Source organism: Centropristis striata, chromosome 19 (genome assembly GCF_030273125.1).
Source record: "Centropristis striata isolate RG_2023a ecotype Rhode Island chromosome 19, C.striata_1.0, whole genome shotgun sequence".
Taxonomy (NCBI): Eukaryota; Metazoa; Chordata; class Actinopteri; order Perciformes; family Serranidae; genus Centropristis; species Centropristis striata.
In genome coordinates this window covers 12,514,612-12,526,072 of record NC_081535.1, presented here as the reverse complement: position 1 = coordinate 12,526,072, position 11,461 = coordinate 12,514,612, and the positions used below count along the sequence as shown (strand labels likewise).

General features: G+C 38.8%; 1 protein-coding gene across 1 annotated transcript in view; it reads right to left on the bottom strand.

Moving 5' to 3' along the window:
* Positions 1–8,580: 8,580 nt before the first annotated feature.
* The window catches only part of nnt (nicotinamide nucleotide transhydrogenase), a 36,293-nt gene continuing 33,412 nt past the window's right edge, over positions 8,581–11,461 (bottom strand). Inside the window, exon 22 of the mRNA XM_059357811.1 lies at positions 8,581–11,187. Within this exon, the coding sequence (XP_059213794.1) occupies positions 11,038–11,187 (150 nt within the window). The 3' untranslated portion in view covers positions 8,581–11,037. The remainder of the gene's footprint in view (positions 11,188–11,461) is intronic.

Genomic DNA, 11,461 nt, shown 5'->3' with positions numbered 1-11,461 from the left:
ATGGTGTTTACCTGCTCTCCCCCTAAAGTTCCACTGTCCCACCCGACACGGGGCCAGAACACCAAGGTGTTAATGAACCCATAAAGGATCTCCCAGGGCCCTTTTCATTTCTAGGGTGCACTGTCCTGAACTGCCCTGCCTCAAATGTAAAAGCATTCTGTTGCCAAGTCCATCCCAGTCCATATACTAAAACTGTAGGCTTAGTCTTAATCCACAGCCAGCCAGAAAAATGTCCATAAAAGGCTTCAAAGTAAACATTAAGTGAACCCAGTTACAAGTGATTGAGGTCATTTCTGGACAATGGATTGGATTAAGCCTTGATTAAACCATCAACTGGTTTGGAGCCAAAATACAAGACTTCAACGTAGTTTTGTCAGAAGTTGGTGCTAAACAAATCACCTTGGTAAATCGTCTACTACCTACTTCTGTTTTACATAATGAATACATTAATCTTAGTTAGCATACAGGATACCTAATACAACAGTTCAGCAGATCTACGACAGCTTCTAGGATATCTACTGCAAAAAAATATGTGCCTTCTTTTAAGGATCACTCTTTTATCTCATTTTATCATTTTATGCACCAATCTGTGTACACAGAAAAAACATGTGGTGGAGCATAAAATACAAGAACTAAACGTCTTATCTGCCAGCTATTTTTATTCTGACTATCATTAAGTGGGAACCTTCTTACAAGACATGAGTCTAAACAGCAAGTGAAAAGATATGTTGGCAACTTATATCCTTTTTGTTCTTTTTCTATCACTGGGAGTGCAAGAGAGAAGTACAGCATCAAGAACAGAATAAAAATGTCCAACTAGAATAGAAAATATAAGAAAGGCCATGGCTATTTCCATACATTAGGTATATACATGTCAAGTGGGAAGGATGGGAAAAGTGAGTAAGCTGTATGCTCTCTCAAGATGGACAATCTAATATGACAACAACTGATCATAACAAATAAATATTGCATACCGCAGTTACATAACAAACATATTTTCAAGGAGTTCCATCCCAGTGTTTGTGTCTGTCAGCCAGTGAGGCTACATCAGCTTCAAAGCCTTGTAGTGTGATTACCTTCTTAATTTGCATAGACTGGGTTACCCAACCGTTCAGTGTAAATACAATTTGTTTCTTTGTTGCTTTTCTTTTTGCCCCTACAACTCTCGCCTTGCCACAACACAATAACAAACTGATCCTAAGTGGTCTGGGAAGATATTTCAATAAACATTTTGTTTCTCTGAACTTTGTGATGCCTCTGCTTTAATGGCACACACGCACAAACGTACACGCAGACACACACGCACAACCCACTCTAAATGATTCCTGCCTTACTTCAGAGAAAATCCCATCCACTTACTTCTTACCACTACATTAACCACCCCCTCACCTCTTTTCACCCCCGCCCTTATTCCCCTCTACTCTCATCCTTCCATCCCAACAATTTACATCCAGAGGTTGAGAAGCAGCTGGACAATAAAAGCAGCTTAAAAGGACACACTCCCACAATGTTTACATTAGCCAGCACTGAGCAGCAATGAAATTGAACAGTAAAGAGGCCAGTTGTGTTGCTCGCTGGCCAGGTTAGTGTGTCTACATTTATCTCTGGCTGTCATGGGCAAAACGACTTGAGGACAGTCCGGGGCAGACATTGTGTATGTTTGTGTGTGTCCGTGGGACGATGTATCCAAGAAGCCTGGGTCTGGGGGCTTTTAAAACGCCGCTCAATAACACAGTTTCTCCAAACAAACTGTTAGGATGATCAGATTAGACATTAAGGGAGGGAACATGCTCAAGATCAAGGATGAAAGAGATTTCTCTCTTTGAAAGGTCCACCATTTGTAACACAGACGGATGATACACCACCGCTCTCTCTACCTGTCGATATACAGCTTGTCCCCATGAACTACACTGCTATTTCCTACAAAATGTAATACACTGGAATTCATAGGTATGCCATGTAATGTTGCTAAGTGAGAAAGCAATGTAATGTTATTGATCAATGATCAATCCAATAACATTGATGCAAAGTGAAAATATCGTATTATGGCAACCATTATGATATCAGCAATTACTGTATCATCAATAATCAATACATGTTGTATCATGATGATCGCTTAGGTTAGAGACCTCTAAAGCAACTGAAATCTGGCAAGACAGCAGAAAAACTACAACAAACATACAAAGCTATAACAAATCCTTAGCATGGTAGATTTTAACTTCCTATCCAAGAACAGACTGAACAAGCAATAAAGGGGAGCAAGAAACCACCAACCACCTCCCCTATTGTGAAAAAGCCGAAGGCCCTGCATTGTTTTTTTACCCATCCTTTTTGGTCTGCTGGCCCTCCTATGGGCAGTTTCAATTTGCCACTCGTTTGTACGTAGATACGAGTGCTATTAGTTATTAAACAGGTAAATAATTACTCCCAGAGCGGTCAATCAAGGCTATGACCGCTCCCACCTCCCTCTGCTTCTAGTCCATCTCAGACATCATTGTGACTCCAGTTGCTTACTCAGCCAAAGATTCAAAAGCTCAACTGCAGGCCTGGCTGACTTTCTGTATTTCAGAGGCTGTGGCTGGTTTTATTACTACAGTGAAGATACAAGGAACGGCATGGAATTGCCATCATAATGTTCAAAGACCTGCTACGCCTTCACAATTTGTTTTAATTCATTCATTAATTGTAATTTCTGATTCATGCCTAGAACATCAAATTAATTAACCTTCAGTTTCTCAGCTTTCAGATCATGTACTTCTATGTGACATCGACTGGTGACCTTTTATCTCCCCCTAAAAACCCCTGTCCCACCACCCTACTTCTCTAAAAAAAATGTGGGCAAAATAATAAGTGGTTAAACTTGATTTCTAGGATCTAGAAAAACAAGTAGATGGCAATTATTCAAAGGCCAGCAGTTGTGAGTCATCATATATCCACATTTAAGTTCACAACATAATGCGCTTAGCTTTAAATTTCTCCAGCATGTATGAAACTGCATGACTGGATCTAATGCCTTTTTAAAAATATGGTCAAAATCAGTTGTGGGCATATTTCTGTCGAGTATGTATGTAATGAGCAATAATGTTGTTTAACGAGACTGTGCCAAAGGGTTACGGGAACAGATTTCTCTGATTTGGGACCCGAGTTAAAAGGTTTAATAACGCCACCTGTGGCGAGTAAAGGCCATAAAGAAATGTCATTTGGGTAGCAAATACAGTATGCAGTTCATGTTCAGACTGACAAATGGTAAAAAGACATGTTAAACAGATGTTGATCGGGGTATAAAGGCTTGTTGAAGAGGTTTTATCCCATAGCACAGCCACATCCTCTGGCCCGATTTTGACACACACATACACACACACATACTTCATCTGTGGTGGGGAACCCGGCTACAAATCTTTCCAATCACACATAGTTTCATCTGCATGCCTTTCAACAAGGATTACTTCATGTACACAAGGCTATGCGCTCTCTCTCTCTCTCTCTAACACACACACACACACACACACACACACACACACACGGTTAACTAGGGTCTGTGGGTTTGGAGCTGCAGATAGTTTTGAGGGTTGTGGGGTCTGAGGTTGGCGCTCATCACACGATCAAACACACTGCAGTGACTCGAGCCTGTCTGCGTAGCATTGATTTAAAATGTGTTTCTTGAACTGACAGTGCTGGTTCCTATAGTGGTGAGTGAGGGAGAGGATGCAGCATTCAAACACTATTTGTCTATAGTCCAGGGGTATTAAGAGTAAGTTCTGTCAGCCAATTCATATATTATTTTAATGTGAATTTGGAATAATGTTGCTGCTATGACCTCATCACTACTGGAAAACCATAACACGACACCTCCAACCATGCAGGAATGATACTTTTAGGTGAATTGAGATGAAAACATTTTAAATCCAGCAATCCACCTGTTATGCAGCAACAGGCTAAGATATATTAGCTACATGGTAAATCATTGGCTTAAAGCTGACAACAACTTTCACATACAAACAATACATTAACAGCACTGGCATAATGTGGTTAAAAGGTTGTGGTCGAATGCAGTTGAAGACAGCAGCAGCATGAACCACAGAACAAGGCAAGCATCATAAGAAGGATATTGAAGGAAGATAGCAGATAGACAATTCTTTTGAAGTTAAAAATGTCACCAAAACTCAGCTGAAGTGTGTAGACAGAATGTGGAAAGAAGGCCATGTTGAGTGCCAATGAAGCAAACATAATACAGGGAAATAATTATGTGAAAAATAGCAGTCATGTTATAGCTTCATCCCTAAAGCCAACATGCAATTGTTTACATAACCTCCATAACACTAAGCCAACAAGAGGAGCAAGACAACATAATCAAATGTATAAAATCCATCATGAATGAAGTGAACTGCTTCAATGCACACGTCAAACAACAGCCAAAAGAACAGCCACTACAAATGAAATGCATTCACAATAGCAGCACTAGCAGCAAAAAGAAGGCAGAGCAAACACAATGCCATGCAGAAGTATTTAAACAGACAAACACAAACGGTGCTTTCTGTGGTGGATGTTCAGAAAAGGTTTTACACCTTTAGGCTATTAAAGCATTGTTCTCTTACCAAAGTATCCTGGAAAAACATTGATCCTTTCTTTAAAGACTTTACAATAATATGGGGGGATGTGGTGTTTGATGTTTTGATAACGATGTGGGCTGTGCTATGTAAGTAAAACAAAAACAAGAACAACAGCAACACAATGTTAGCCAGCCTACCAGCAGCTGCAGCATTTGGTAGTCCTTCCGGCAGAATAATGGTGGTCCCAAGACTACAAAAACACATTATTTATCCAGAAGCGAAAAACGGAGACGGAGGAAAAAAATAATAATAATAATTAAAAAAAATTTTAAAATTTTAAAATTTAAAATTTTAAAATTTTAAATTTTTAAAATTAATTAAAAATTAAAAATCAAAAATTAAAAATTAAAAATTAAAAAATAATGTAAAAAAAAAAAAAAAGGAAAGAAGTTAAAAAGACAGTGGTGGAAGAAGTGTTCAGATCCTTTACTTTACTAATACCACACTGTGAAATGACTCCACACCGCTCATTTTAACTACCTAATAAACTTTTAAATGGTTTAATTTATAAAAATGGGTAATCATTTTAAATGTATCATGTTTTTCATTTTAAATCTTGACCTGAAAAGTAACTAAAGCTGTCAGCTAAATGTAGAGGAATAAAAAGTAGTAGTAGTAGTAGTTATGTCTCAAAATGTAGTGGAGTAGAAATATAAAGTTACATAAAATTTACATAAAAGTACCTCAAAATTGTACTTTAAGTCCAGTACTTGAGTGAATGTACATAGTTACTTTCCACCATTGCGCCACCTAGTGGTCATCGGCCAAAATTTTACACAGAGCCTCAGGGGCTCATGGGGAAGTAGGATCTTGAGTTTCATGTCATTCAGACACACCAATGTGGAGATATGCAACACTTCGTGTTTTGTGTTTAAAATAGCGTCACCTGCAGGAAGTTGTTATTTAATAACTTGAGTATTCTTTGGGTTATCAAAATTGTTTTAATAAATTTTTGTTATGAGGGTCCATAGATGCTGTGTGCAAAGTTTGGTGCAAAACAATAAAATTGCCTAGGAGGAGTTTGAAAAAGTATGTTTACGACATTTTGCAAATTTGTGAAAAAAACTGTATGTGGGAGTTATTAGCCAAAACGCACTTTCCTTTATTATAGTGCCACCTAGTGGTGGAAATTCAGGATGACAATAGATTATAAAATTTTTCGCCAGGTGTGACTTATATTTAAAGTTTCATGAGTTTTGGGGTATGTTCAGGCAGTGAAAAATGCGATCATTTGGGAAGAAGAAAAAAAAAAAATTCGAAATACAATAGGGACCTCGCAGGTCGTTGCCTGCTCGGGTCCTAACTATAGTTCCTGGTACCATCTAATTCCATTAAATTCAAGAGAGGGCTAAGTCTCTATGGCTGGGTTACCATGGGGCCTCATTTTGCAGGTTGTCTATTTTTAGAAATCATTGGACCCCCTGAACATGTGTGTTGGTTGGTTTGTGATCACGTTTTTATTAAAATGTTGTTTGGGTAGTAGTCCCTAGTGTTAAAATGTGCATGGTGCATTTCTAAATAGGGAGCCAAACAAGGGGTCAATAGGAGCCCAGAGATAATTTCAGCCCAAGATGTGGACATTCTCCTCAGTGAATTACTGCATAATAGTGCTGAATACACTTTTGAACTTTACTTAACTCAAATTGTAATGCTTTGTGAATATATATTTTAAAGTAAAAAAATAAACATTTCAACCACAACTGCATATTTTCTTCTCACACATGTACATGCATGTTGACTGACTTTTTCAGACATGAAATCCACATAGTACGTCTCATCATCAAATAGATTCAAAAACATTCACTCACCAAAACAGACTCTAGTCATAAATAATTAAATATCCTCCACTTGCACGCATGCAAGGCCAGGCAAAACAAATTGTGTATGTGTTTTCCAGGGAGGTCAGACTATCCCTGTAGAGAGAAGGGATGGAGGCGTATTGTGGCTGGAACATGCTGGCTATCCTTCAGCACTCTGGGTAAATGCCGGCAGCGTGACAATAGACCAGCGTGAGCTGAGGAGGCTGTCACCTCAGTACTTATCAGGCTGTGGATCTTCATACCTCTCTCTCTCTCTCTCTCTCACACACACACACACACACACACAATTCGACATATATGTCTGCAAGAAATATAGATGAAGAAATTCAAGAAGGTAAGAAAGCCAGATGTTGCCAACCAAATAGGTGATAGTAATTTCTCCATCCATTCTTTTATCACTATCGCTGCATCTCGCCTCTGCTGAGGGAGTGACAGTTCTCTTTAGATCTCCTCCAGCCTGAGAGCAGATAACAACCCATCTGAGTGCTACTTGTTACAGGATGAAGCCACCCTCATCTCACACACATGCAATCCCCATCTTCATAAATCAAACCTACGGTTTAATCTCCTCCATCTCTGGAGGCAGCACTCCCCTTCTAAGTACCTCCAGGTCACTCTCCACTGATGAAAAGCAATCAAGTGCCGCTTGTAGGTGAAATTGTAACACAAACTGATATTTACATTTTAGTCATTATCACAACCCTCATGATGGACGCATGCAATTCCATTCTGTTGCACTGGGACACTTTGAGGTTGCAGAGTTGGTTTTCCTAGCCTGTGTGTGCATCTTCTACCCACTATCCCTCATCAAGGCAGAGCTATTGTGTTCATCCCATTGCTTCATTTTAGAAGAGCTGCTCATTGCATGACACCGGTGGCAGGACGGAAAAAAGAAACCACTTCCAAGCTGCGTGTCAATGGCTTATCATGATAAAACTTAAATAAAAGTTTTAGGGGTGGCTGCTGCTCAGGAGGTAGAACAGGTTGTCCTGTAATCACAAGGTTGGCACGCCAATCCTTGTGATTACAGTTCACTTATTTTCCATTTTTGTGTGATAACTTGGAAACAACAACATGGCACTACAGCAATTCCTACAGGTACAGATGGTGCTTATTTCAACTAGCGCACTTCCTGCCGCATAAACACAGTAACGCTGCTGTGGTAAAAGGTTGGGATACATGTCAGCTGCACTTTAGAACTGTTGGTTGTCCCTGGAACCTTTACAATAATTGGCCTTCTTTCATATATTTTTTAATAATTGTATTTTTTTCAACTCAACTTTTTTTTTCCAACCGACTTTAAAACCTCCATGTTCACCACCACTGTGAAATCACCAGGTCAGTTGTCTCTGGCCCTTGGTGAATTGAGGTCTGTTTGAACTCTAAATTATCTGTCACTTTTTATTCCTTAGTTGAAGTAATGCAAAAAATGGTTTGGTCAGTGACATTACTGTAAGATCAAAAGTTTAACATGTAGCTTGCCCTTCTGCTCCCACCAGTAAACCAATTAAAATCCCTAATCATCAAAAGTCAATATACAAGCAATAGTATGTTATCAGTAAGGAATAAATAGATTTACAAGGTGTGTGATAATAATGTATGTAGGCCTATTTTGGGCTGGTTAAGGTGCTAGCAGATATATTTTTTCATGTAAATCTGATGTAGAGCAAGTTTGGATCATTAAATAATGAGTTTATCAATTTTCCCTGAACAAAGAACTCTGTAACAAAGTTTTAAAGCTACACCGTTCAGAATGATTGCAGGTCTCTAGTTTGAGTTTTGGTGTTTCCCTTTTTCGGGTTAAATACTGTCCCAGGGAGGACAGCTCTTTTTCCATGCAAATTTTAGCTATATGAAAATCTGGCAAAGTGTTTACATGTAATGGTTTACTCTCTGTAAAGTCGTTCAGCACAGATGAAGTATGTGCAAGAGTGTGGATACAGCTCCTTCCCCTCATGATCCTTCATCCAGGTAATTGCTGCAAATATTTGAGTTTTCAACCCCACCGCACAAAATTGGGCAGGTAGCATTACCATCAAAGCTGTGGTAGACCTCAGGGAAAACCTGCAGATCAACTTGTTTATTATTAGGGAATTCAATTGCACCTTTAAGAGTCTGTCAGCAAAGGAATGACACCCTCAGGCAACATATAGTGTAAATACAGTTTTATTAGGGATGAAAATGTTCCATGATAAACAAAGGGGGGGAAACATTCACAGTACATTTCATCATTTCACCTTTTTAACGTGGTGCACTGAAACATTGTACAACTTCAAAACCCCATTGTTGCTCTGCACGAATACGGTGCCTCTTTACAAAAATACTTTCTTGAAGAAGACCAAAAAGGATAAGGGCATAAGGGGGCACATTGGCAAAAGTATTAATTTTCTCCATCTCCCTTAATTTGATCATCACCTCAAAAATGGCAACAAGCTACAAATATTAAGCAAACATCCCATTCTAATCGTCTTTAAAGACTGCGTTTGTGTAAGTTGACATGGAAGAACAATAAGCCCTCATGAGCACTAATGACATCTGCAGCTCTATCTACACTTACTGGATAACAGAGTAAACTAGCCAGCAGCAAACTGAGGTCTGATGGTTAAAAACACAACGTGAACACAAAACAGAAGGAAATTGGTCAGGTTTAAAATTACACAAGCGCTGACTGGTTGAATTCAGGTGTGTGGATGGAACAATGAGTGGTCCGTTAGACATCCTGTGCTTGATTCAGTCGAACGTGATTGGTCAGTTGAGGGGGGAAGTTCTTGGTCTTTTTTATGGAGAGGTAGGATAGTTGTCATGGTCGATGTATAAGGTCCCGGGATAAAACTATAACAACTAACTTCTTACAGTACTTTTTTTTACATTTTAAAAGTAATAAAGACTGCTGAGCTGTCACCTCATGACCTATTGTTCCTCAAACCGTCACAATAATTCATCTACTGTACCATGACCAGCAAATCTTGTAAAGTGGAATAATAAAAAGGAAGGCAGCAATTTAACCTTAAATTGATGGACTATGGTAAGTTTCTGGTGTTTTAGTCATTAGTTAGTTAAGTGTAGAGTGGGAGCTACTGTCATTTTTCTTTCAAGAGTTACTCAAGTGGTTTTACAGCAACCATCTACATTTGTGCCGTAGAATCTATCCAGATTGATTATAAAAAGGGAACGGTTTGGCACAATATGGCAAAAGACGAAAAATGTCATTTTAGAAATGCTTAAAAATGATGTTGTACAATTCATGTATTCTGAAATGTGGCGACAAATTGAATGCACTTGTTGCTAAAAACTCTTTACACAACAGTCAGGTTAACATCTGGCCCTAGTTTACAGACAGTGATCCTTCATTTCCCTCTAAAAAAAATAATGAGGACACACATATTGGAGTGGATGGAGCCTCACTAGAAAAAAACACACCCTTCTTTACCGTAAAGGCCAAAGGCTAGCATCACATGTACTGTAACATCAGAACCACACAGGATGATGGGATGCACCTGGTTGAAAAACATCATAAAATCCATTCAGCTATCAGAGCTACAAGAGTGTTTGTTTGTCGTACAGTCTTTACTAGCATCACACGACAGCTGCGGTCTCAGAGCCATTCGGTTTATTGCATTAAACGCTTGATAGACGAGGTCTGAATGGACTGTTGATGTTTTTTGGATCCATGTGTGATTCTTACACTTGAGGCGAAGGTGGAGGTCACAAGACACACATCAAGTAAAGAGAAAAAAAAGCAAAAAGCATGACTAGATTTCTAGAAGTGCCTATGGCTTCTAAAATGTGATTTTCTAGGTTTATGATGATAATTGGACCAAATACAAAAATCTCTCAATACCGTATAAAACTGGAACTGAAAGAACTTTACAAAAATGTTGCACTACTCTGCTTTTTTTCTTTTTACTTGTACAGAAAAAGAAGGTGCGACATTAGCATTTGAGCAAACAGATCCATCAAAGGGAACACCATATTACCTTACAATAAGAAAAGAAACTAGAGAAAGAGCAGGAGGAATCTCTTAACAGTGTGGGAAAAATTAGTGCTTACAGCAAGTCTCTCTTACCTCTCTCTCTTGGGTTACACCTTCATATCTCTGCTTTTGTTCCTTTTAAATTCCAATTCATCTAAAATTTTCCTTCAACTATTGACTATATCCTAAAATAATCTTAACAGTGAAATTTAACTTATCTAACATCTTAATGCATCTACATTTCTACATTTCATTGTTATTTTACAGGTGTCTATAGTGAAGGTGACGCTGTTGCTCCCCAGATTTTAACAAACCACATGCAAGTGATTGACATACCCTTCCTATAACATCTAGAGATAAAAGATGTCTGTAAATCAGTATCTAACAGTCATGGAAAAAATAAGATATCTGCATTGCTTGGTTTCTACTGCATTAGCTTATTTTTTTTTTTTTACAACCTTGTAATTTATTTTATTTAAAGATGACAGGAAGGGTGAGACAAAAACTTTAAGTCATCTTTGCTCAATTGGCGTCACAATTGGACAAAGATCATCATCATGTGGAGATATTTTTGGAAAATCTTTGACTCATTGTCTTCCTCGCTCCCTGTGTGCTCTCAGCGGAGGTGACGGCCTTACTGGCTCTGGGTCTCGCGGACCTTGGCTTGCAGGGCATCACAAGTCTTCTTGGCATCGCCTAGCAACATCGCAGTGTTGGGCTTGTAGAAGATGGGGTTGTCGACAGCTGCGTATCCCACGCCCAGCGAACGTTTCATCACAACCACCTGGTGTGGGAGAAGATTACGACACACATCATTAGCCTCTGACTGGACGATAGGTTGTGAATATACTGAAAAAAAGAAGCTTTTAACCCTTAGAGACCCACCATAGACCCATTTTGTCTATTTGAGGGAGGGACAGGGGTCTTTTAGGGGGGGATAGTAGGTGAACGGTAGATGCCATATATATTTTTTTTTTATTATTATGATTATTTTTTTATAATTACACATCTTTAATAAACAACAACATAATTGTGTTTTGGTTAGGCACCTATTCAAA